At 54.4% G+C, this 25,804-nt stretch overlaps 7 protein-coding genes across 7 annotated transcripts; 4 read left to right on the top strand and 3 right to left on the bottom strand.

Moving 5' to 3' along the window:
- Positions 1-142: 142 nt before the first annotated feature.
- Positions 143-3,429, top strand: LRP88_08442 (NADP-dependent oxidoreductase domain-containing protein; the record flags this gene model as incomplete). Its single annotated transcript, XM_083244948.1, has 6 exons — positions 143-204; positions 266-1,042; positions 1,092-1,632; positions 2,304-2,388; positions 2,440-3,011; positions 3,064-3,429. 6 exons carry the CDS (start codon positions 143-145, stop codon positions 3,427-3,429), a joined length of 2,403 nt encoding a protein of 800 aa, XP_083099442.1.
- A 743-nt stretch (positions 3,430-4,172) lies between these two features.
- On the bottom strand, positions 4,173-6,317 carry LRP88_08441 (WD40-repeat-containing domain protein; the record flags this gene model as incomplete). The annotated part of the gene is made up of 2 exons (XM_083244947.1): positions 4,173-6,125; positions 6,195-6,317. The coding sequence occupies 2 exons, from the start codon at positions 6,315-6,317 to the stop codon at positions 4,173-4,175; spliced, it is 2,076 nt and encodes a 691-aa protein (XP_083099441.1).
- A 677-nt stretch (positions 6,318-6,994) lies between these two features.
- Positions 6,995-7,536, top strand: LRP88_08440 (F1F0 ATP synthase subunit e; the record flags this gene model as incomplete). The annotated part of the gene is made up of 3 exons (XM_083244946.1): positions 6,995-7,015; positions 7,165-7,345; positions 7,463-7,536. The coding sequence occupies 3 exons, from the start codon at positions 6,995-6,997 to the stop codon at positions 7,534-7,536; spliced, it is 276 nt and encodes a 91-aa protein (XP_083099440.1).
- Positions 7,537-8,400: 864 nt separating this feature from the next.
- LRP88_08439 (dolichyl-diphosphooligosaccharide--protein glycosyltransferase subunit STT3) lies at positions 8,401-10,902 on the top strand (the record flags this gene model as incomplete). The annotated part of the gene is made up of 5 exons (XM_083244945.1): positions 8,401-8,527; positions 8,629-8,652; positions 8,712-9,386; positions 9,443-10,580; positions 10,632-10,902. The coding sequence occupies 5 exons, from the start codon at positions 8,401-8,403 to the stop codon at positions 10,900-10,902; spliced, it is 2,235 nt and encodes a 744-aa protein (XP_083099439.1).
- A 1,173-nt stretch (positions 10,903-12,075) lies between these two features.
- On the top strand, positions 12,076-15,397 carry LRP88_08438 (uncharacterized protein; the record flags this gene model as incomplete). Its single annotated transcript, XM_083244944.1, has 3 exons — positions 12,076-13,455; positions 13,508-15,188; positions 15,240-15,397. 3 exons carry the CDS (start codon positions 12,076-12,078, stop codon positions 15,395-15,397), a joined length of 3,219 nt encoding a protein of 1,072 aa, XP_083099438.1.
- Positions 15,398-16,180: 783 nt separating this feature from the next.
- On the bottom strand, positions 16,181-19,909 carry LRP88_08437 (serine/threonine-protein kinase; the record flags this gene model as incomplete). Its single annotated transcript, XM_083244943.1, has 4 exons — positions 16,181-18,276; positions 18,367-18,757; positions 18,813-19,825; positions 19,885-19,909. 4 exons carry the CDS (start codon positions 19,907-19,909, stop codon positions 16,181-16,183), a joined length of 3,525 nt encoding a protein of 1,174 aa, XP_083099437.1.
- A 1,433-nt stretch (positions 19,910-21,342) lies between these two features.
- On the bottom strand, positions 21,343-25,523 carry LRP88_08436 (PH domain-containing protein; the record flags this gene model as incomplete). The annotated part of the gene is made up of 4 exons (XM_083244942.1): positions 21,343-21,711; positions 21,766-25,065; positions 25,132-25,289; positions 25,406-25,523. 4 exons carry the CDS (start codon positions 25,521-25,523, stop codon positions 21,343-21,345), a joined length of 3,945 nt encoding a protein of 1,314 aa, XP_083099436.1.
- Positions 25,524-25,804: the final 281 nt, after the last annotated feature.

Here is a 25,804-nt window from a genome sequence, read left to right as displayed (position 1 = left end):
GCAAGAAGTCGAAATGCGTCGGTTTCTGTATTTGTTGTTGTTGCTGGTCGTTCCGGCCAGTTGCGCTTCATCTTGTGATACGCAGCCCCTGTCTCTTCCTATCCGCGATGTCCAAGTTCTTCCCAACGTTGCGAAGTCTTTCATGAAGGGGATCCCGACAAAACTTGGATCTCCCACGCAGAATGTTGTGCTCTTACCTTGGGCGTACGTGGGCTTACCAAACCTTAGGCATGTTTTAGACTTACTAACATACTGATCTACGCAGTGAGTTGAACAATACTTACATATACGATGACCAGTCCTATTGCGACAAGACGGTCATCTGGAACGATCGAATCTGCCAGATTCGAAGAGGCGGGCTGTTCAACGAGGAAAAGTCTGAGTCCTTCAATAAAGCCAGCGACATAGGGGATGCAGGCGGCGCCACCGACGAGGCGACCTTTCAAGGCTCAGAAGCGGGAATCAAGAGGCTCGTGTCGACTAGCCTTGCTGGCACCGACAACATCACGCTCGAGGGAGCACCTGCCTTGGAGGGCTTTCCCATTGGGATCCCGCGCCTCAAATGGGATGCCGGTTACACGCTGCTCCACCCACTCGGCCTGGGTTCCAACTCGACCTACCTCAACGCTCTCCGGGCTGCCGGAAAGATCAGTTCGCGAGTGTGGTCAATCTTCTGGGGCAGGATGTGGGTGAAGGAACCCATCGATGGTTCCCTTGTGCTCGGCGGATACGACGAGGAGAAGGTGATTGGGAGGAACTACACTGCACCCCTCGTCTACGACGACTACACAGGCACTCCTGGCTGCTGGACCGGGATGAAGGTCACCGTCTCGGACATTCGGGTCAACTTTCGCGATGGCTCTGACGAGGCCATCTTCCCTTCCAACACTGCGCTGCCGTGCTGTATCGTCCCCCAGAGACAACTCCTTCTCGAGGCACCAGGCGCGTATGTTGGCAGGTTTGAGCAAGTCACCGGGTTCAACCACACAGAGACCTCATACGGACTCCACTGGTCAGCTCGTCTCTTTGACGCCGATAAAGTGTAGGTTCCTTAATCTTGACTACCGGGTGTTAGCTAACACTTTGTTTAGATTCGATGGTGACATCACCTTCCACCTTAATTCTGGCCTACAGATCCGGGTGCCAAACGACCAGTACATCGTGCCCTTTGTCGACATCGATCGCAGTGGAGCTCGAGTTACCAAGTCGAACGTCAAGGAACTCTTGATGAATGGCGTTGCCGACCAGCCCGCGACTCTAGGCCGCTACTTTCTTACCGCGGCGTACCTCATGGTGAACCACGACGCAGGAACCTTTACCCTCTGGCAGGCCAACCCGTCAAAGAGCAGCAAGCTCGTGCGAGTCTTTGACGAGGACACTGCCAAGAAGTGCGGCGAAGACGCCAGCGGAGTGGTTCAGCCATCTGTTAGTGCAACACCATCAAAAGAAGAGAAGACACAGGCGACTGAGGAGCCAGAGGAAGCAACTTCCTCCACCTCCCCCTCCGGGGCCGTCATCGGTGGAGCAGTCGCCGGCGTCGTAGTAGGGCTGGGTGTGATTGGCCTAGGAATCTTCTTTCTCATCCGTCGAAGAAGAAACGCCAGATCAAGCAATGAAGCTGCCGAAACCAAGGTACATTCGGCTGAGTCCACACCGAGCTATCCAGCCTGGAGCCCACCGCAAGAGATGGCCGGGTGCAAACCGATGCCCCCGGAGATGCAGGGACAGTCCCACTTTGTGTATGAGATGGACGGCAACACATATTATTCCAGCCATGGTCGGAAATGATTGAATGATTTACGAGCTTACTAAATTGCAAATAATGACTGGACTTTTTTTTATTTTTTTTTTTTATGTATTTAGATTTATTTACTTCTTGTTTAAATAGTAAAATAGGGTGACGGTTTTTAGCGAATCTGATCAGTATGCTTTACATGGACGCCATACTACCTCTTCGACAAGTAGATGTCATTTTAATAATCAACCCTGATAGATGGGATCAACTATTTCCATTGCGGGTTTAGAGAACCTGGCCTTGCTCCTATCTCCATGCTCCTTGCATTAGGCGGAACCTGCCGGCGGGTCTCGGCACGTGGCGTGGAGCTTGACGGGTTTATCTAACCAGGCGAGGCTGTAAACCCGACGATGATACAAATGGAGTTACATGCAAAACCGATGGAAGGATTAACGAAGTGAATATAAAATGGATGTTTATATCGTTCAGGATAGAATCATTTAGCAGCAGCATCAGTTGACAATTTGACTTCCACCATCTCCTCTACATCTTACCTTGCAGTTCCAAGACCTTTACTCAATACATTTACACCAAGCCCAACATGCCTCAGATTCTTGGAAAGGAAGTCGGCGCTCTTGGCTACGGCCTCATGGGTATGAATTCGCTATACTCAACTTACATGCATCTCCACTGACAACCTACAGGCCTCACCTGGCGTCCTACTCCTCCCCCTCTGGACCAGGCTATCGAGGCCATGCACACCGCCCTCGAAAACGGCTGCAACGTCTGGAACGGCGCCGAGTTCTACGGCACCCCTGAGTACAACTCCATGACTCTTCTCAAGCACTACTTCACCAAGTATCCCGAGGATGCCGACAAGGTCTTCCTCGTCATCAAGGGCGGCCACGATCTCGACAACCACATGCCCAACGGCACACCCGAGGGCATCCGACGATCTCTCGACAACATCATCAGCCAGCTCGGTGGAACTAAGAAGGTTGATGCCTTTGCCTGCTCGAGGAGAGACCCCAACGTCCCTCTCGAGGAGACCTTTAGCGTTATCCAGAAGGAGTACATCGACACGGGTAAGATCGGTGGCATCTACCTCTCCGAGTGCAGTGCCCAGACCATCCACGAAGCTGCCAAGATCACCAAGATCGTTGCCGTCGAGGTTGAGCTGAGCATGTTCTCCATCGACATCCTCAGAAACGGGGTTGCCGAAGCTTGTGCCGAGCATGACATCCCAGTTCTGGCCTATGCGCCTATTGGCCGTGGTGTAAGTAAAACCAGCTTCATGCATACAGCTCTAGTTCTAATCGCTATCATAGATGCTTTCTGGCCGGTTCAAGGACGCTTCCGAGTTCAAGGAATTGGGCATTGTCTCCATCATGCCGCGCTTCCAGCCCGATGCCTTCCAGCACAACCTCAAGCTCGTCGAGGAGGTCGAGGCTCTCGCCAAGAAGAAGGGCTGTACCCCAGCCCAGCTGGCAATTGCCTGGGTGAGGGGTCTCAGCAAGCGTCACCACCTTCCTACCATCATCCCCATCCCGGGAGCCAGCACAGCGGCCCGAGTCAAGGAGAACACCCAGTACTTCCAGCTCACCGAGGAGGAGATGCAGGTTATCCGACCACTGGTGGACAACTTTGAGGCTGCTGGTGCCCGTTACCCTGCGGGTGTGCCCATGGAGACCTAAGAGCAGTTGGAAAGGGAATCTGTTGATGAATTAGCATGCTATCTAGGATATACCTGACAACAATTGCAAGAGATTGAATATTTTCAGCTAGAGTTTGTCCACAGGATGCCAAATTGGCATTCAGAATTGCAGAATTCATAAAAATGAATGCCATCATAAAATGTTCAACGTGTCGCGAGAAGAGGAAAACAACTTACCAGTACAACTAGTCATCGCCATTCAACGTGTCTGGTCACGCAGTTAGACACGGGAAGGCGATGAACCCCCAGCAGCTGAGCGGCTGGTGCCTGTCTCATCTCCGATAGTTTTTGGGGTAGGTAGGAGGTAGAGAGAGGAAAGTTGTTGAGGCTCAAGCGAAAAGTTGGTAAACATTCAGGTGGATCTGATGCACGTGACGTCCAATCTCATTGGAACTGCCCGGTGAGGATGACAGGGGGCTGGCCTGTCAACAGACGAATACAAGAATAAATTACATGATGTGAGTTGATAGAATTCTATAGACTCTAGACTACTAGATAAAGGCTCCAAGAATGTTAAATAGCTGGCTTCGTCCAATAAAGCTTGGAGGGTAGTGTCTATACTTGAGTGATCAGGACCTGAAGAGCTTCGGAATGAATGATTAGACAGGCTCGATAATTCTCACAGGATATAAAATCTCACGGGGTATACAATCATCTTCTCTGCTCAACTACCTGAACACAAGAAATGCGCCCACTATGCTGCCAATACTCCAATACACGTCCTTAATCCATCAACGCACCATTCGACCCTACCGCTTCAAGTCTATTCACAAGTTTCTTCACGTTTGCCCAGTCCTCATTCTTCAAACCCTCCTTGCCTCCCAGACCGCTGGCTACCTCAAACACTGTGAGGGATCCGTCGATGCCACCAGTGGCAAGACGCTTTCCATCGTTGGGCTCCCATGCCACCTTGTTCAGACTCTTCGAAAGCATGGTTCTACCGTCCTTTCGGGCGCTGGGTGATATCCGCGACACAGGTTCCTCGGTTTCGACAGCGATATCCCAGAGCTCGAGCCAGCCGGCACCGTCTACCAAGGCGAAAATGTTGGGCTTGACAGGTGACCACTTGGCGTCGTAGACGACATCCTCGCGCACAAAGTCGATCAGGGGCGAGATAGTACCATCCCCAGAGCCAATGGTGGAGGTTGCTGCAGGTGCCCGAACCTTCCAGAGCTTCACGCTCCAATCCAGTGATGAAGAGATGACCAAGTCACCCAGATCCACTGGACCTCTGGCAGGATGGAAGTCGACCGACATGACAGGTGCAGTGTGTCCCTTGTAGCTGATCTTCTTGTCCACGCCGGCCTTGGCACCAGCTCGGTCGTATCGATGGCAGGGGAAGATGGTGCCCTCCTCACTGCCGACGAGGAAGAATGTAGGATCTGTATCCGGGAAAGAAAGGCACGTCGGGCTCACATCTTCGACAGCCACCTTGGCCTGGCTGGGGTTCTTCAGCTCAAGCAACTCCTGAGGCTGGGCGAACACGTCCATGGTCCAGCCACACACAACACCATCAGTTGAGCAAGAAATGATGTTGTTGGCGTTTTGAGTACCAACGATATCGACTGAGTAGATGGGGTGAGCGTGTCCGTATCCAGTCAGGGGAGTCTTTTGAACTGGTGCCGCCTTTGCTCTTGTATCCCAGAGCAGCACTTGGCCACTGTATGAGCCACCGATGATGAGGTTGTTGTGGTAAGGCGAGAACTTTGCTGTCAGGATATCCGACTGCGCTGTAAAGACGTATTCTGGGCGATCTTGCATGTGGAGGTTCCAGACCTGAACCAAGCCATCAGGTTCATGGGGCGCCGTTGGGTTCTTGGTGTAAGATGCGAGAACAAGCTCGCTAAATTTGGGCGAGAAGTCGATTCCGCTGATCATGCGCTTCTTGGACCATCGATCGTCAAAGAATTGAGCCACCTCCTTCACTCTATGCTTTCCGCGGCCGCCAGTGTTACCAGTCTCTTCGTCTTCGTCCTCGACATCTTGACCTTGCAGCGCATAGTCTGTGAGGATATCGTACGTCTCTTGATCAAGGGCCCTCTCAATCACTTTGGTAGACTTTTCCAGGAAGTCGACGAACTCGTCTGACTGCGCCACAGCGTCGAGTTCTTCGGCAGTGAGGTTCCTTGAAGGATAGTTCATCGACGTGCTCGGAGGCACCACGCCATCTGTCAGGAACTCCTTTGTCGCCCTTAGTTCTTCCTCCACCTCTTCCCTGATCTTCTGTCGGAGCTCCTCCTCTCGATCCCGTTCTCTCCTGCTCAGCCTCTTGCTGGGCGTCGAAGTTGCTACGGGTATATCGTCGGCTTCTGAAATGAGAGACTGAGCTCTGGTTCTGTTTGGGGTCGTCCATTCCTCTGTCGTCTGAACACCTTTGCTGTATGAGAAGACCTCTTTTACGGGAGACGGTGGGCACTCGAAGACGGTGGTGAGGGGAACAGTGGTGAGGTTCGGGGGTAGGACAAGAGGCTGGATGTGACCGGGAGAGGCGACTTCGGAAGTCTCGTTGCTGAGTTCGCCAGCACTCAACACGCTGTTCGGACGGCTGCCACGAGGCGCAGGAGAGGCAGCGCCTCCTGTGACGGTGGAGCCAGGTCTACTGTCGCCTACCAAGCTGTTGATGAGCGATTCAATCTCGCGGCGGTTATCTGCTCTTCCGGGAGTCGGGGATATCAACTGTGGTGAAGAGACAACATGTCAACGAGGGGTTCCAATTCCAAGGCGGTGGAGGATCAGGGGACCAACGTCGCTAGGGGTGCCTATGCTCGAGCGACTGGCGGTCGCCTGGCTGGCCCGAAGCTCTCTCTGCCGCTTAAGCTCTGCGAGCTTTGCTTTCTTTGCTAGGATTTCATCTCGACGTTGCTGCATGGTGGAGGTTCCACGGTCCCATCGCGGGACAGTTCGATCTCTGGGAAGCTATGGATGGCGGGATTCGCAGGTGATGGGAGATGCAGAGGCGCAAGTCGTGGGCGGACGCAGTTTGATAGTAACACGAGAGAAAAGGACAAGTTGATCCCGATGTACCGTGGCGCGTCTTTGTGGTTGAGATCGCGTTGTTTGGAGTAATGATGCAGTGTATGGACAAAGTTGGTAAGTACTTTGAGTAGCTGCTGAATGGGGGTCCAATTGGATGCGACAGTCCGCCCAGCAAACTTGCACCCCGGGAGCCCCTGCACAGGGGGACAAGTCAGGGACAGTGCTCAGTGCAGTGGGAGTGCCAATGGAACGGTACGTACCTGGAAGATTGAGATTCAGCCTGGCACGTGATCCCATCGGCCGGCTCACTGTCACTGGCTCCAGCTCCCGTCGTTCGCCCGAGCTCCCAGCCGCCAGCGGCTGCTTTTTTGGTTTTACAGCGAAACCTGGAAAAACTGCGACTTTTCCCGACGTCCTCTCAATTCTTCACCTCAAGCCGACGCACCTAATTCCCTCGAGCCACCCCCGACAGGGTCCATTGACAAGCCATTGTCGACCCACGACTATCATCTGTACCGATCCTCTCGCTTTCCCACTCGATCGCGCAGTTTTTGCGACCCGATTCCCCAATGGCTTCGACCGGAGTGAACGTGCGTGTTATCCTTTCTTATCCACGCCGATTCGGCCGCCCGCTCGACCGTGTCCCGACCCTGAGCACTCGACAACGCCGGAAACGCGACCATCTGGGCGGCACAATCGCTCCGTGCCTTGACGACGAGACTAATTGAGTTATTTCCAGGTTTTGCGGTGGTCCGCCCTCGGCCTGGGCGTCTTCTACGGCTTCACCCACCAGCGGGCTATTACCGCTGCCCAAAGAGCCGAGCACGCCCAGCACGAGTACGAGAAGAAGGAGAAGTTGATCCAGCAGGCCAAGGCGGAGTTTGCGAAGCAGAAGAACCCTACATCAGCTGCTGACTCTGGTATGTCAGCTCCGGCATCGTTGCCCAATCTGCCCCCCCTAGGGAGCAATTGGAGGGCGGCATTTTGCATCTCATGCGTCCCGACTGTTGAGGATGCCCCGGGCTAACTCTGGGCAGTGATTACCGACCCCGCGGATCCCAAGTTCGACCTCGAGAAGCTGCTGCTGAAGGTTGCCAAGGAGAACCCTTAAGATGGGGTCGTGGCGAAGGGAAAAGCGTAAGAGTGGATGAGGCGGAAGAACAGATGGAAAGTCACGGGCGAAAAGGTCGGCCAACCGTAGGGAAACAAATCCACCGGAGGCATAATCCGAGCCTAGAGCCTCGACTCAAGACTCGGTGTATGATTTGAGGATATACGTGGCGGTCCTGCATAGATGTTTCCTTAGGTCCCTGCTACACAAGTGTACGGGTGTACAATATAACAACTTTAGACGACAAAACGTCAATGGCTTGGTTTACAACTTGCTGCACCTGGATTGTATGGAAGTGAACAGAGTACAAGCTGGCATTGGAGCTGGTCTTCGCCATTGAGATGATGAAAAGGGCAGAGAAAGTAATTGAGCAATATTTCAGGCATATGATGAGCTGCAGGTGCCAAGACAGTCAGCAATTGTCATTTCGACCTTCAATGGGTGAAATCTCCTTCAATGGACTCCCCCAAACTAATTGAAAAGCAAGCAGCTGTGCCATCACTCCCCCTCTCGGCCGATTCATCAGGTTGACGTAGAATGACCTGGTCGTCATTGGATAACTGAGCTCCTGGGGAAGAGCCGGCGAAACTGCGGCTCCGGCGGGCGCCCCGGCTGTACAGTGGAGGGGGGGGACGGGGCCACGGGGGGACGCGCGCTGCCTCATAAAAGGAAAGAGAGGTACGTACCTCAAACGGCCCCATCCACCTTCCTCCCCTGTGGTGTGTGTGGCCACAGCTGGCATAAGCTCCAAGCTGTCCTTCTTGCTTCCCCAGTAGAGTTTCAACATCTCGGGCCCGTCTCGTCTGTCTTCGACAAGTTGCATCAACTCCAAGGGGCAACCATCGTCGACAATCGCAGCTCATCATGGCGGCCAACAACCAAGATGTGCTTTCCGCGGTGACCGGCAAAGACACGAGGACCCTGCTCAGGGTCGTTATCCTTCTTCTCATTGCCGGCGCTGCCATTTCCAGCCGTCTTTTCTCTGTGATTCGTAAGTCTTTCCCCTGCCCATGATACACGCTCTGCGCTGTGGGAGAACCTCTCCAGCGCAGGCTCTCGATGAAGAATCAGCTGCTAACTCGTTGCGCGCAGGTTTTGAAAGCATTATCCACGAGTGTTAGTCCATCCCCAGATACTAATGAGGCGTCGAGGCCGTCGAGCTAACCCCATGATAGTCGACCCGTGGTTCAACTTCCGAGCGACGAAATACTTGGTCGCCAATGGATTCTACAAGTTTTGGGACTGGTTTGACGACCGGACATGGTATCCTCTCGGGCGGGTTACCGGAGGCACCCTCTATCCTGGTCTCATGGTGACGAGCGGCGTCATCTACCACGCCCTCCGCTACCTCACTGTCCCCGTCGACATTCGAAACATTTGCGTTCTTCTCGCCCCTGCCTTCTCGGGCCTGACTGCCTACGCGTCCTATCTTCTCACCAACGAGATGACCACATCGCCATCCGCTGGTCTTCTTGCTGCCATCTTTATGGGCATCGCCCCTGGTTACATCTCGCGATCTGTTGCTGGCAGCTACGATAACGAGGCCATTGCCATCTTCCTCCTCGTCTTCACCTTCTTCCTCTGGATCAAGGCTCTCAAGCTGGGCTCGATGCTCTGGGGCGCGCTCTGCGCGCTGTCCTACGGCTACATGGTCGCCTCATGGGGTGGATACGCCTTCATCACATGTCTGCTGCCGGTGCACGCCCTCACTCTGATTGCTATGGGCCGTTATAGCACCCGCTTATACGTCAGCTACACAACGTGGTACGCGCTCGGCACGTTGGCTAGCATGCAAATTCCTTTTGTCGGTTTCTTGCCTGTCAAGACCAGCGAGCATATGCCTGCGCTAGGTATGATCCATCCAAGAGCACCAGCTACCTATGCTCCAATGCTAATCCTTCTCTAGGCATCTTTGGTTTCGTTCAGTTGATCGGCTTCATTCAGTACGTTCGATCTGCCATTTCTGGCAAGCAGTTCCAGACTTTCGTTTACACTATCTTGTTCGCGGTATTCGGTGTTGGCGTCGCCGGCGTTGTCGGCCTGACCTCTCTTGGATACATTGCCCCCTGGAACGGCCGATTCTACTCTCTGTGGGATACCAGCTACGCCAAGATTCACATTCCCATCATTGCCTCCGTCTCGGAGCACCAGCCTACCGCCTGGCCATCTTTCTTCTTTGATCTCAACTTCCTCATCTGGCTCTTCCCCGCGGGTGTCTACATGTGCTTCCAGAACCTGCGGGATGAGCATGTCTTTGTTGTCGTCTACTCTCTCTTCGCCAGCTACTTTGCCGGTGTCATGGTCCGTCTCATGTTGACGCTGACCCCTGTCGTCTGTGTTGCTGCCGCCATTGCGGTCTCTCAGGTTCTCGACACTTATCTTCAGATCAAGACCCCCAGCCCCGAGGATGTTGCCAAGGCTGGTGACGCCTCTAAGACTGCCAAGGGTGGTCTGCGAGCGACGCAGAAGCCCAAGGTTGGCATTTACACGACTCTCTCCAAGATTGTTGTGACTGCTGCCATGACCGTCTACCTGCTCATGTTTGTCACTCACTGCACCTGGGTCACCTCCAACGCCTACTCGTCGCCCTCGGTCGTTTTGGCCAGCCGAATGCCTGATGGTAGCCAGCACATCATTGATGACTACCGAGAGGCGTACCAGTGGCTTCGCCAGAACACCAAGGAGGACGCCAAGATCATGTCGTGGTGGGACTACGGCTACCAGATTGGTGGCATGGCGGACCGCCCTACTCTGGTTGACAACAACACGTGGAACAACACGCACATCGCGACAGTGGGCAAGGCCATGAGCTCCCGTGAGGAGGTCAGCTACCCCATCATGCGCCAGCACGAGGTCGACTACGTCCTCATTGTGTTTGGTGGTCTCCTTGGATACTCGGGCGATGATATCAACAAGTTCCTCTGGATGGTCCGTATTGCCGAGGGTATCTGGCCTGATGAGGTCAAGGAGCGCAACTTCTTCACGCCCCGTGGCGAGTACAAGGTGGATGCCGATGCCACCGAGACAATGAAGAACAGCTTGATGTGAGTATTGCTCTTGCTTTGGGGGAAGACTGATATTGACAGCTATTCTAGGTACAAGATGTCGTACTACAACTACGCCAACCTGTTCCCCGCTGGCCAGGTTGCTGATCGCGTGCGTGGTGTCCGGTTGCCTGACCAGGGCCCCGTCCTCAACACGATGGAGGAGGCCTTCACCAGCGAGAACTGGATCATCCGCATCTACAAGGTCAAGGACCTTGACAACGTGGGCCGTGACCACGCGGCTGTTGCGGCGTTTGACCGTGGCCAGAAGAAGAAGAAGTCGCAGAAGAAGAGGGGCGCCCGTGTTCTCCGGGTTGACTAGATGGAGTTGAGTAGGTTTGCGCGGGATTACATAGGGAAAGGATAAAGGATGCCCATATGGGATGCATGTAGACAAAAGCGCATTCGAAATGTATATCACTGTATTATTTTGACTGAAGCTGACGCGGAAGAGGCCGGATTTCTTTGTGTTGGTGTGATGTAGTCGGCTCCCGATATGGCAGCCTACCGCATCCAGCTCCGAAGCGTCCGTTTGCTGCGATGTTACAGTTCATTGTCTTCAAACGCGAGAGGCGGAGCAGACAGAGTATGACGAAATAGGACATTGTTTCTTAAAGACAAAGCGGCTGTTTGCTGTGATGAATTGTCAAGGCAATGCGATGTAAACGGAGGATGAAAGGTATCGGGCAAGAGCACAAGATAGGAAAATGAAAGAAGGCGCAACCGATACAGCCTAGGAGGCCATCTTTACTCCTCTTCATCTCTTTGAACTCAAATCTGTTCATCTTCATCTTTACACTCGCAACCATCTTCATCATCGTCACACTTCTTCGCCTTGAGTCGGCCAACAAAGCTTTCACCTCCGAGATTCCGCGGTCACGAGGCTTTGATCTCCCCGAGTCACGGCAAAAGGTTCGACCGGAAGGCATTTGAAGCGATCGATATATCAAGGAAATTGGACACGAGTCATTGTGTCAGTCTCTGCGCCTTTACGGGAGCATTCGGTGAGCTGGCTGGGTTGGGTGAAATGGCTGTGAGGATCGACACTGACCCCTATTTCCAGATTTGAGCAGCGAGGACACCAAAGAGACTGACAAAGTCATCAAAAAACATTCTATCATCCAAGGTATGTCTTTGGATTTCCGAAAAACCGAAGACCACCAGTGGTTGGTGGGTGGCAGTGCATACTGACAGCTGCCAGTTCCGCCAGCTGGCAACAGCTGTTCAGACAAGTCGACGCACGAACGGGCCCTCTGGCCAGGGAAACGAGATCCAAGAGTCTAAAACGCGTCTGTCTTGGTTCTTGCGTGTCAAAACATTCAATCTGAACCTCACATCTCCAACCTCATTCCTCCATCTCACCCCTATCATCTACCACCCACCGCAGTCACTCATTTGACCTCAAACCGATCCGCCCCTAGACTTGTTTCTTCACCGAATAGACAGAGATCACGACCCGTTTCGCCTTCTTGTGCTCCTCCTGGGTTACCAAACTATGGGCCTTTTCAGCAAGGCTCGCGGCCGGCGTGGTCCGAATGTTGACCTCCTGGCGGCGGCCTTTGGCCTCCCATTTACGCCTGGCGGACGAGCTGGTGGCAAGAATGGTCGCATCAGGATTGAATACGACTCTGGGGATGATGAAGAAGACGAATTGGATTCACAGTCTGAGAGCTCTGCTCCGTCTGACGACGAGGAAGAGGTTCGCACCGAGAGACGTCCTTCGCTGAGGAAGAGAGACAAGGAGAAGAACAAAGAGAAGAAGACTCTTTCCAAAAGACGACACTACCATCGCCACCATCGAAGGTCCTCCTCTTCCCTATCCAACTCCAAGAGGTCCTCGACCTCTTTCTCGACCTCTCGCCAGCCATCTGCCCACGCCATGCCCAAGCATGTCGTTGCTTCTTGTGTACGACCCTCAGCAACATTCCCGCCTCTCACACCTCTTCATGAGTCGGGAAACCACTGTACTATTCCCGCTTCGGCTTCGGCTTTTTCTGCGTCTAATCTTAATCAACCTTTTGGTGCTGTGCCTGTTCGGCCACAGCAACCAGTGTACTATCAAAACCCAGTTGCTTTTGTACCAAATCAATCATCGACTGTTCAGGTGCCAGTCCAGACGGCCCAGTACCTCACCAGCGACATTGCGCAACCTACCGCCGTGCCTCCCCGTCCCAAGTCACCAATTGAGAAGCCCAAGGGGCGAAGCCATGGAAGCACCATTTCTGACTGGGCTGAAGACTCGGGGCCCTACGCCAAAGAACTGCAACGCATTCAGAAGCGCATCGACGGAAAGATGACGGATCTCTCAAAGCAGCCGGCCAATCAGTTTTTACGTCAAGACCTTCGTTCTCTCCAAGAAAAGCTCAACTCGACACTGAACAAGGCCATATCGGGCAAAGCCACGATGCATGCCAGACTCCCGTCGACATCTACCACTCCCGGCTCTCCTCTGATCAGACTCAACTCACCACAGTTTCCCTCCGAAAACGCTCTCAGTGAAACTCGAATCGCCCAGAGATCCATTCAGCAAGAACTACAGAGCCAGGAAGAGCGGAGCCCGGAGCGCGGTGACAAATTTCACTTCTGCCATTTCTGCGGCGTCTCTCGCTCTGAAAAGTTCCATAAGAAGTATCCCTACCCTCCGGTTGGAGTACGAAAGCTCAGTATCTGTGCGAAATGCCAGGACATGATGGTCAAGCGAGGCGTGGCCGAGGAATATCACTTTTGCTTCAGCTGCGGCTCTGCGCGATCTAGAGAGTTTCACAGGGAGCATCCCATCCTTCCAGGCGAGCCCATGCTGCGAAACTATTGTGGCAACTGCCGGATGGAGGTCCAAGACGACATTGGTCTTGTCGAAATGTCTGTCCTTGGCACAGTGAGTTTCTACACGACAACTTTGAAACTCCTCACTAACAATATTATTGAAGGGCTCTCCAGATAAAAGGACGCAGTGGACACCTCTCGAATCCGATCTTGATGACGAAGTCGACTCCATGGTCCCTCAGTGTGCGAGCACCCGTGGACCGTCTCGTGTTAGAGAGCAGTTTCTCAAGTCTCCAGTTCCGCATAGAAGAGCACCCTCTCCTCGACGCTACAGCACAAAGGACAAGAAACACCGCGACAGTGGCCAGATTCACGAGTCTCCAGCTCCCAAGAGAGAGGCTTCTTCTCGACATCAGGAAGCTCGGTACAGAGAACCTCGTGACAGACGCTCTAAACCCCTTAGTCCTAACGACGCTCATCCGAACCATCGAGATGTCTCCCCGCTGTCCCCGGATTATCCTACTCGTGTCACTGGATCTGCTAGCCGCAGAGCTCAGCGTCGCTCTTCTGGACAGATAGATGCCGAGTCTATTCCTCGACCTGAGAAGCCTGCCAACTATCGAGCACCTTACATCGAAGATCTCGCGCCAGGACATCATTCTCGAGGACAAACTCCCACTCCATTCGATGAAGCACATGTGCGTGAGCGTGGTAGACCCTCGTCTCGTTTGGCTAAAGAAAGGTCACCCTTGGAGCGCCCCGGACGGGCAAAGGAACAACCATTCGAGCATGCTCGGCCTCGAGAGGCGTCCATCGAGTCCGATAGATCCGGTGACTCTATCCCGACCTCATCTAAGTCGTCTGGTAGCAAGACTGTGCGATTCAAGGACTCTGTCGACATTCGAACGACTCTGCCAACAGATACCGAGGCTTCTGAGGCTGAGGCTGACACTCCTCTGAACAACAAGAGATATTCTCGACCTCCCAGCTCGCCTCTTATCTCTCGCCAGAAGTCTGGTTTTGACAACTCCCGCGAAAATGACAAAGATACCCGCGACTACCTTCACCCTCATCGTGGTCGATCTTCGATGAAGAGTCCAGGGTCCGGTTTCCGAACCCCTGAAAGCTTCAGAACGACGACTCCTTCTAAAGGATACTCTCAGGGTGCATTCAGCAGAGACTTTGATCGATTCGAAGACCGTGGTTTCTATTCTAACCCTAGGTCTCCTCACGAAACCAAGTTTGCCGACGAGAGTGGGTTCCGAAGCCCCTTTGCCTACACTGCCGACGAGTCCAAGGACACTCACAATCACTATGAGGAGTACTTGGAGTCTACTACTTCATTGCCATCATTCCTCCCCTCGGGCGGCGGCTTCGGTTCCTTCTTCAGCAAGTCCAAGAACAAGGCGTCGACTACCCCTGGAAGTCGGGCTAGTCCCTTTGGCGGCCACCACTCTAGCCACGACTTCAATGAGACTGCTGGAGACGACCAGGAAGAATTCAGCGCTTACAAGTCGACCAACGGGTATGGGACACCCTGCCCAGGCCCTCAGTCTTACACGAACATCAACACGGCCTTCACTGGTGGAGACTTCTACACTCCGGCTGCAGACGATGCCGGAAGCAACCCTTACTACACGCCTCGCAAGCGTCGGTTCCCTGGGTTCTCCTTCTACAGCGCCCCTGACGTCTGCTCTGAGAAGTCAGCCAAGCAGAGCAACCCTCCCAGTTCCCCTGGCAAGCCGGACGAGTTCTACTGGAACAACGGGTTCAACCCCGTCCCCATTGTTGAGGAGGCAGGTTCCTTCTGCGAGATCTCCTCTGATTGCGCGAATGATCTTCTTGGTAAGATACACACTTGTATCATCTTTCCGTTGCTAACAGACAACTCAACAGAGTACCACACCCTCTCCGACGCCTCCTCCATCGAGACGGACGACGACGAGGACGGCTCCGACAGAGACTTTAGCACCTCAGACGAAGACACCGACGAGAATATTGCCACTGATGGTAAACTTGTGCTTCACCCTGTCTCGGACAGCGACTCTGCCTAAGGCCTGGTAGCACTCAACAGGTTCCATTCTCAGCAATGTTACAACCTACGCACACGCGCCCTGAAGCTCCGCTACAGAGGCACCCATCTCGACAAGAGACGTGATGACGAATACTTGACTTTTTTTTTGGAAGGGACTTATGAATGATATATGTTGGAAGGGTGAGAGTTGATCTCTGGACGGACATGATGAACCTAGGGGATGAATGAGGTCATGACACTGTACTATCACTATTAATGCCGTGAGCGGCTATTGCTGTATGGTTAGTTTTCATCATCTAGACTAGCTTGCCAAGTGGTCAAGAGAGCCTGATGGAATAAACGTTTGTCAAATCATCTACTAGGTGTCACTTGTGGCTTGTTACAAATACCCCTATCTCATGAGAACACCTCAAGTGCCGTGATAACAACCTTATTGATGATCACATAACAGACACAAACCCATTTACATCATATTTCATTTTCTATTTATGTTGTTTTTCTGTCTTAACCCATGTACACCCCACAAAGTAAGTACTTAACCCATCCATGCCGAGTTGCCGTCCGTCATCCATTAAGGATGAGCCCAAAGGCGATTCCAAATACCACTCAAGTATAACAGCAATCATGATTCTTGTCTTCGCCTGCCGAGGCCGTGCCCGATTACCCTTCCATAATGCTAATCCCACAAACACAGCCCGTTGCTCCTCCTATGTTCCCGAATGACGCGCTTGCTTTTTTTTAATGTGCCAAGAGCCCAACGATGAAGTAGCTCCTGGTGTCAATTTCGTAGTTACGCCATTCTTCATGGCACGGGCATGGTGTTCTCCTTGTCTGGAGATAGGCGAGACATTGGCGCCCCGAATACATAGCTCGTCGGGGGCGCGCTTGCTGGTGAAGCCATTCGCGAAAGCGGCGTCTGTCTTGAGACCGTGGTAAGATATTCAATCGCCTCCAGTCGCTTCGCCTGGAATGCTCGACTGCGTTCACGCTCCCGTTCCACGTGAATTAGACGTTCCTCCCAATCCGCCTTAATCTGCTCGCCTCTCTTCTTTCTCTCGGCCACGTCCTTGATGCGCTTCTCTGCCTTCTGGCAAGCAGCGTCCAGCTTCTGGGCAAGGGCTGCGGAGGCCAGCCTGGGCGACTTATCCTCTCCACGTTCTTGGGCAGAAGCACCCCAGAAGCACCGAAAGACGAGCGTGGTTTGCTTGCCGTTGCCGTCTGAGCCCCAAATTGCTATAGAGTCCCCGTTGTAGACTCGAGCCCAGTGGTGTGCTGGTCCGCTGTGGTTCTTAGCATCAGACGAAGCAAGCAAGTAGCCATTGATGTGAATTCCAACCGAGGCCTTTGTCGAGATGTAGAAGCAGTACGAGTTCGGGTCTCCTCCATTTCGAAGCCACGGAGGGGGTACCTTGGCAGGGTCCTTTGCAGGGTCAAAGCCATCTCCGTCTCTCCAAAGTAGTAGTTTCAGTGCGTACTTGGGTACTCGTGCGTCCAACTTGTCCTCAAACACCTCAGTATTCGCCGGTCCACGCCCGAATGACACCAACGTGTCAGTGACAGGAAAGGAGATGGGGAGACATGACTGAGGGTGGGACTCGAACATCCCGACGGCTTGTCTGTTGGGCTCCTCTTCCGGAACTGGCACAATGATTGGGTTGTGCACAGGAAGGGTGTCGGGGATCTGAGAGTTGTCAACGGGAGCCGCAGTCGGTGGAAACTCCATCGGGTCATCGGTCGTGCCCTGATTCTCAAAAGTCAGAGGCATCCGCGAGTTTGACCGGCCTAATGTAGCTCGTCCTCCTGTCCGTGGAACAGGGGGAAAGTATTTCATAGCCAGGCCCCAGAGAGGAGTCTTGCCTGGCGCAAACTCCTCGCTCCTCTCGACAGCAGCCTTTTGAAAGGCGTTGTATTGAAGGTGAGTCATTTCTGGGTAGTTGAAATGCCAAGTCGCCTTGTCTTGCTCCCAGAAGCCCTGCTTGTTGTAGGGGCCGTCAAGTTGTCGTCCTGAGCCCAGTCTTTCGATCTGCGGCACCTGAGCCAGCAGTTTGTACTCCTCCAAATTCTCATTTGCCAGGTTCTCGATATTGTTCTCTGACTTGAGTCTCTTCATAGTAGGCTTTCCCACGGGTGTGCTGTCGAACTCATCGCTTGTGTCCTGTGAAGGGGGCTTGCGTTTGCTGGTGTTAAATTCTGCCGACTGCAGAGAGTAGTTCGAGGGTGCAAGGTGCTGCACGATGGAGTCATTGCCTCCCAAGCTCTGAGAAGCCACGTCTTCCACCAGACTCTGCAGCTGATCATCCGACTGGTTCTGGGCGATAAAAATGTTGGTCTGACGATGAGTCCGGCGGTTCCTACTCCTTGGCGTGGCAGAATCGTCTGACTGATAGGCTTCGTCCACATCCTTGCCTAGGATTTCGGTTTGCCCTCCGCTGAGGTTGCTCGCTTGCAGGTTGAGCAGGTCTTCCGGGATAACTCCTGAGCTACCAATCGCAGAGATGCCCACTTCACCAAATAGTCTCGGTTGCTGTGTCTCTGGTCGCCCGCTGAAGTTCTCCTTTTCTGATTCCTCGCCCATGGAGTCGCTGATTCTGTCTTCCTCGAAGTGGCGCTGCTGAAGCTGAGAAAAGTTGCCAAGCATATCCTCATCCTCTGAGATCTCATCAAACGATTGTGACGCGCTTATTACCGACTCCATGCCAGTGGACCACGGATGGTTCTCCAGCTCCTTGACCGTTGCACGGTGCTCGGGCCGTCTCTGAAGCATTCTGCAAAGAAACTCGATGGCGTTTTCTGAAACGTCGTTTCGCTGCAGAGGCGTAATGTTCAGTCGGGTCGTCATAATCTTGTGTAACAGCTCGGAATAGCTGATCCCGCTCTTGACGGGATAAGGAGGTGAGCCTGTCAAAGTATAGAATAGCACGCCGCCCAGCGACCAAATGTCAACCGCGTGGCTGTATCTCTGGCGGGGTGCACGCCGCATCCTCTTACCTCGACTACGCACTCCGTCGTCGTCATACTCCTCGTACTCGGTGTACACCTCCGGGGCACAGTAAAGCAGCGTTCCGCAAAACGTTCGTAAGAAGGTCTGCTCGCTGTCTACCATTTTTGACAGACCAAAGTCGGTAAGTTTGAGATCGATAGGGTTCAGCGAGTTGATGAGAATGTTGTCGGGCTTGACATCTCGATGAGTGATGTTGTTGGCATGCAAGTATCCCAAAGCGCTCAGTAGTTGTGCTGACATGATCCGAACAACGCCTTCGGTCAAAGCTCCCTGGTCCAAGATGAGTTTGCCCAGATCGCCCCCTGGAACGTATTCCATGATGATAATGAGCAACCGGTCATCCCACTCAAAGTGCTCTATATAGCGAACAATATTGGGCTACAAACTCGCGGTCAGTTTCAGTAAGGGTGTGAGAGCAGCCTTGAGAACTCACATGTTGTACCCGCTGCATAATCTTCATCTCATTCTCAACCTTTTGGTCCAACACGCCGTTCTTGATGAAGCGGCGCTTCTCAAGCTCCTTGGCCGCATAGGGCAGACCGTCGTATTTGGAAGTTACCTTGTGAACCACAGCAAACGCTCCCTTTCCGATTGATCCGGTTCGGTTGTACTTTCCAGAGCCCGTCCACTCCCGTTGAGTCTCTCTCCTGTTGCGTGGTGATCGCGAGTTGGCTTGCGTGATCTCGCCAGTCCCTTCTCTCTTAAATCGAGCCTGGACGGGATCCTTGAAGAGGTCGACGTGACCGCCGGGCCCGGGAGTGATGGTTTCGGTCTGATGCTTCAGCTGATGGCGCACGAAGAAAGCTTCAACTTTGTCGGTATAAGCCTGGTCGTACTCATTATCACGACGCGGAATGCGGACACGGAAGGTAAGGTCCCTAGCCTCTTGGTGAAGGTAGACTTTGATGATGGAGCCAGAGGTCAAGACCCATTTTGTCAGGGGAGGATTAGTGTTTCCTCTGGCGTTCGGATTGGCATGGGCGGTCAGCAGGTTGCCGTCGGCCCAAGTACCGTTGGTAGATTGATCCTCGATCATGACCGAGCCATACTCGTTCACATAGATGCGAAAATGAATGTTGCTGACTCTCTTGAGCGGGTCGTGCTTGAAGACAATATCGCAACGCCCTGGGTTGCGACCAAAGACGAAGCCGGCCGCAGGGTTGTTGAGCCTGGCTGAGAGACGCAGGATGATGGCATGGCTGCCGGTATTCGTCGGGTTGGCGAGAAAGCGACCGGCCTGGTCCTCAAAGTCGTAGTCCGGTTCGACACCGTCCGCCTCGTCCTTACCGATGATGTGAGGAGAGTCCTCCTGGACCAGACGCTGCAGCTCGAGGCGGGCCGAGTCGGAATGGGGGTAGAGAACGCATATTATATCGGAGATGTCTTCGTCTGAGAAGCCCGAATTCTGCTTCCCGACTCGGCGCGGGTCGAGGACATTCTGGGTTGCTGTTGGGGGCCTAGGTCAGCCTGGACAAGAGTTGGATCGAGTCGGAGGGGAAACATACCTTGCGTGGGCTCGTCGCCGTCCATTGGGAGCGACCCGAGCAGCCTACGCCGCGAAGCAATGCCAGATTGCCGTTTTGGAGGTTATCGAAGGCTGCGACGGTGCAACGGGTGAGATCGTGGAAGAGAGTTGCGCGGCGGCCGCAGGCGCAAACGTTCAAGGCGGGAGGTTTTGGGCGCAGGCAGGATCGATCGCTTTCTGTACGTGGGACAAGTTGGGGGAAGCTGTGGTTTATCCCTGCTCGGTCGCGTCGGAGTTGTCTGGTGCGAGGAAGAAGGGTAAGTAAGAAAGAAAACAAAAAAGAGGCAGAGATGTCTGGAGGAATCGAGAGCCAAGAGAGGGGAGCGGGATGGAAAAAGAAACCACAAGCACCGAAGGAAGGGACGAGGGACGTCACGACAGTCTAACGACTTCCTTTGCTGGTCCTGGTTGGCTAGGGCCGATCTCTCAGTGAAAGGGAGTGAGAGAACTAACAGCCCCAGGCATGGATGGAACCTATCAATCCATGGATCCCATTTCACCTGGTCAGCGCTTCAGGCCCTTCACAGGTCAATTAGGCACCCTCTGATGTCTCCTGGGGGCCGCCTCTTTAGCGACTTTTGGCGCCGTGAACCGCCTACAAAGCAATTCCTCAGCGGCGGGGAAGTGAATCGAAGTGCCGTGATCACCAACGAAAGACCCCTGCTTGATGGATGCCTCAGCAACCAAGCTCATCTGATTACACAGAAACCAGCCTTTGTCAACAGGGTCACGTCACGTTCTCTTCTCTTTGCTTCTCCCGAATTCACGCGAATCCGCGAAAAGAAACCTGGGGCGCGTTCAAGTCACGCGCATCGCCACAGCCTACGGGAGAAGCCCCAGCCTACGTCGACGGTCAGCCGCCATCGACAATGCCTAGCCTCGAGACTCGCCTTCAGAGTCGGCCTGATAGAAAAAGTCACTGGACATCGACGCCTGCCAGGGAGTCTCAGGTTCGCCCAGGCCCCACAATCTCCACCGATCGAGAGGCCACCAGGGACTTTGGTCGATGGCTTCATCCGTGACAAGCCAGCCTCTAACAACCACTCGCTCAACGCCGTAACTAACATTGAGAACTCAATTGCCCGGCCTGGGAAACACATCTTACTTGAACTCAGCCAATCCATCTTGATGCTTTCGCTGGTCTTTACCAACACAGACAGACAACGCCAGTATTCGAAATAAGATATGCCAGATTCAACATGCATCTATCTTGTTTATTGCTTTTCCTAAATAAATGCAGATGCTTCCTATGCCCACCATGATATGCAAGGCTGCTTCTCGACCGTTGTCGTCAAATCATTCGCTCTACTCTTACATCCTCCAAACGCCCGTGTATGCATGCATCAGTGCCTGCTCCATATAGTCTTCCCATGCTCATGTTATTCTCCATCAACATTTAAAGACCCCATCTTGTCAATTTCACTCCATCATTCATAACTTAAAATGCCTGCCCCTGGTACTGTGGGTGGACATTTCGCGGCGCCTGTTGAGATCCGGGCGCCGGGCCGTACTGACCCTGTGGCGGCGCGAACCGGGGGTCAACCTGCTGCGGCGTCCGGAGCGGCCGTGAAAAACTGGCTGGTTGTCCGTAACCTCCCGCCTGCTGGGGTCCGCCATACGGCATTCCCCCAGCGCCATACTGACCGCCTCCGCCTCCTCGACCCATGGTGCTGTATGCACCGCCCATCTGCTGCTGCTGCTGCTGATAGGCTTGTTGCTGGTATGCTGCTTGCTGTTGAGCCATTTGCTGCTGCTGTGCCAGTTGCTGCTGCATCATTTGCTGCTGAGCCATCTGCTGCTGGGCCATCTGCTGTTGCGCCATCTGTTGCTGAGCCAGCTGTTGCTGGTGCTGCTGAGTTACCTGTTGTTGGTATGCCATGGCAGCCTGTTGTTGCTGTCGCTGGTTGATCGCATGCTGTACCGCCTGGCTGCTCATCCCCTGCTTCATCTGCTGCTTCTCCCGTTCTCGGGCTTCGATGGCAGCGACCAAGCCTGAGCCAGAGGAGGCTTGTCGCTGGTGTCCAAGCATGGCGGAACCTTGGGATCCCTGCCGTTGATGCCCAGGCACACTGATCAATGGTGCCCCCGTCAGACGAGCAACCTGCTCCTGTTCGCGAGCGCTGAGATGACTGGGTGCATCTCCCGAGCTGGCAAAATTAAGAGCCGAGTTCGCACCGCGTGACCCGGGACGGGAGAGCAATTCAGCTGAACTACTTCGTGAATGCCGACCTGGGCCACCTTGGAGGCCCTGAAGCATGTCGTAAGAACTGGTGCGCTTCATTGATCCGCCGGGCGTAGTAGGTCGACCTCCACTCAGCGTGTTGCTAGAGGCGCTGCGAGCATGGGCCGCTCTCTGCTGTACAAACTGCTCAGCACTGAGGCCTTGGGAGGTGGACGGTGCGGCCGATGCGCCTGGCTGCCATGCCATCGTTCGCTTCATGTCTTCGGAATCCTTGCGCCCATGAGATCCCTGGGATCCATAGGATCCAGCTGACTTGTGCGCTGGCGGTGTTGGCCGTTGGTCCGCAGGGGAATAAGGTCTTTGAGCCGGGTCTGATCCAGGAGTCAGAACACCTGGTGTTCTGTTGTGCTGTTGCGTGGCGCCGTAGTTAATGGTCGGCCCAAAGTTGATCTCTGGGATATCGTAGCCGGCATCTCGTGGCATTTCAGGCTCATCACTGCCACCGACTGTCTTGAGAACTCCAGCGCGAGGTCGCTCCACAGACTTCTTGGTTTCAGTAGACTTGTGGGTGCTGGCGTAGTCGATGCTGTTCACAGAAGAGCTGTCGTCGTAATGGCTGCTCTGGCCGCTCCTGTTGCTGCCCTGTCGTTGAGGTGGGGGCGGCCTTCTGTCAGAGGTTGGGGTACCCACAGGTCGGCGGCCTTGGTCAGATACATAGTGGTCGATAATTTCGTTGGCTGTCACGACGCTGCTGGTCGACATGGTTGACGCCTTGGGTTCTTCAAAGGTTGGCGCTTCAAAAGTCGGCGCTCTCTCGGGCACAGGCTTTCGATGGGCCATCTGCATGGGAGGTCCATGTGGCCCGGGGGGTCCCGGGGGTCCAGGGGGCCCAGGAGATCGGCCGGGGCCTGGCCGAAAATTGCCGTAAGGACCAAGAGGTGGTGGGCCATGGCCTGGCGGTGGGGGTCCGTTACCACGGGCCCGGGGATCTGAGGGTCTCCGGCCGTCGGGTCCGGGACCTCGGGGGTCAGAAGGCCTCCGTCCGTCAGGTCCGGGATGACGAGGGTCGGAGGGTCGTCGTCCATCAGGTCCAGGTCCAGGGCGGCGAGGGTCTGAAGGTCGCCGTCCATCGGGTCCCATGTCAGGTCGACGGTTGGGGTTTTGCGGATGAGGGGAGCGTGGAGGGCCCATACCTGGGGGCATGGGAGACCGCTTACCGTCCGAGGTTCCAGGTCGGGAGTTCGGCCCACGCGCATAAGGGCTTGGAGGTCCGTAGGGGGACTGGGCTAGCGGGGATCGAGATCGCTGATTTTGGAGATTGAGCGGTGGTGGGAGGTTGTTGGAGGAGGGATCCTGGTTTGGCGGACTTAAAGCTTCACGCGAGCGGTTGTCGTTAGCAGATATCCCTACGGAGTTGGCGTGTGATTGAGGTACCGATGGTCCAGATCTCGCAGCGTCCACCTCGCCTTCTCGTGGAGAAGGATTCGAATCATTTGGTCCGCCCAGGCCTCCAGCTGTAGCAAGCTGGGCAAGCGTGGAGCTAGAAAGCCTGCTATTAGCCCGCCGGAGCTCAGGAGAGTGGTATGCTTTGCTAACGGGCCGGGCCTGGGGCCCATGGTTGAAAGCCGGGGGTCGCGAAACGGGCTCCGGAGTATGCATCTTTCGCATGCCATCCAAATCTCTCAAAGGTGGAGAGCCTGAAGCACCCCGGTTGTTTTCATAACCATTGCCGAGCTCAGCAGGCGCCTGGTTTTGATACTGGCCGCCCACAGGGGTTGGACCACGCTGGGGCGAACCAGAATATGGGCTGTTGCCATTGAAATCATGACGAGGAGGAGGAGGACCGGCCAGATGGTTGGGGTCAGAGGAGTTGCGGCCATGACCACCTTGGCCAAAGGCCACCCGTGATGGGTCGGCAGGTGCAGAGTCCGTTCGCGTGCGCTCAGTCAGTGAGAATGAGCGCGAGGACCTGGTAGGACCTTGCTGGTCTTGGAACCCGATTCTCTGTTTCGCACCGTCTCCAAAGCTCAGCCTGACGCTCTTCCGACTGTTACTTCGGGATCGAGTAGTCGGGGCATCGTCCATGGCATTCATCCTTGTCCCCGTCGCTTCCTTCAGCTTCTTTCTCCACTCTCTCTCGCCCCAGTTAGAGCTACCATCTTCGAGAATCAGGTTGGAGACGTCGAGGTTTTCGAGATAACCGTAACGTGAGCTCTTGGGCATAGCAAACATCAGAGATCGGGAGTCGAGGACGCTGGCAACGAGCTTCCCCGGACGACCGTACAGGCCAAAGGTATCCCAGGTGGGGAAGAGGAACCGCAGCAACATCTCGAAGCCAGTGACGGCTGGGTGAGTCTCGGGCATGATGAAGACGAAGCCCTCGGTAGACGAAGGTGGGTCGGTGTGGATAGCGATGTTGCCCTCAATCTTAAGCAGCGTCGAAGCCTCGATCAGTGACTTGGCTTGAGGATAGATGGCATATGCCGAGTAAGCGTCCGTGATTGTCGCAATCGGCTGAGCCTTCTTTTGCTTCTTGCCGTCCTTGCGCTGGTCGTAAAACTTGATATCTCCCTTCAGAGTTGGGACTGGAGAACGGTCATATGGCGACCTCTTCTTCATCTCCTTCTGGAGCTTTGCGTACTCCTTCTCGTCGGGCGGTGTGATGACACACCAGCATCTTCTCCAAGGAACGCCGGCACCGAAACGGACCCTAACCCATTCTTCGGTCTTGAACCGCGACCTCTCCATGATGACACCAATATTGTTAAGTGTTTTGCCCTTGCCAGCAATGAGAGCACCAGTATAGGCCTCTTGCATTGTGGAATGCTCAAACATGGCGAGCCGGATTCCAGCAGTCCATTGTAGCAGTGAATGGCGCGAGTTGAAGTGAAGAAGATAGCGGTTCCTTCCGGCTGTTGAGATGCTCAGAATGTTCTGTAGGGGCTGTTCATCGCTAGATCTCGTGGGCAAAGATTCGATCTATTGCAGTCGTGTTAGTCTTCCGCAAGTGATAATTCACATGCGTCAAGGGATGAGGCCAATTACCATCTTAATAGACGCATCTGTCAAGTTGATAAACTTGGGCAGGACCTCGCCATCCTCCCCGGCGGCATCGAGCTCAGCGGCGTCCCATAGTGACAGGACGGTTCCCACGAGCTGGGCAAAGCATTCGGTCCAGGTTCTATCAGGGTTCGGGCGGCCCTCTGTCAACTAGTTAGCCTGAAATGCACGTGTGAATGGGCCGCCTCAAGTGGAGGGGGCTTGGCGGTAGGGCCTCTGCGGGGGGAGGGGACAAGAGGGTGTGCGAGATCAAGCATACGTGTATTCTGGTCGTCGAGCTTGAGGAAATATCCTTCCTGGTACAGCTTGTTGGAGTGGCTGTTGAGGAAAGAAAAGATGGGCTGGAGCTCCGGAATCGTGTCCTCTGTGATATCCATGATGGGCGGTTGGTGTGCCAGGACCATAGACGGGGGTCGTGATGAACTGCGTCGACGAGGGGGCGTATCAATGGGTGAACCGCTCACAGGCGTGCCATAATCTGGTCGTGACGGCGGTGTAGTTGGTCGAGAGATGTCGTTGCTGACTCTGTGATCGGGGAAGGGCTCGTTGACAGATGTGGTCTTACGGTGTCCGTACGGCGAGCCGGAAGGGGGGGAGGACGAAGGAGGTGGTGTCTTTGTGCCCGCAGAGAACTGGGACATAAAAGAAAGGACTAGAT

This window comes from Fusarium phalaenopsidis (assembly GCF_050370095.1).
Source record: "Fusarium phalaenopsidis strain FUZ10S chromosome Unknown contig_32302, whole genome shotgun sequence".
In the NCBI taxonomy this organism is placed as follows: Eukaryota; Fungi; Ascomycota; class Sordariomycetes; order Hypocreales; family Nectriaceae; genus Fusarium; species Fusarium phalaenopsidis.
Note: the sequence above shows the minus strand (reverse complement) of the source record. Positions and strands in the feature narration are given on the sequence as shown.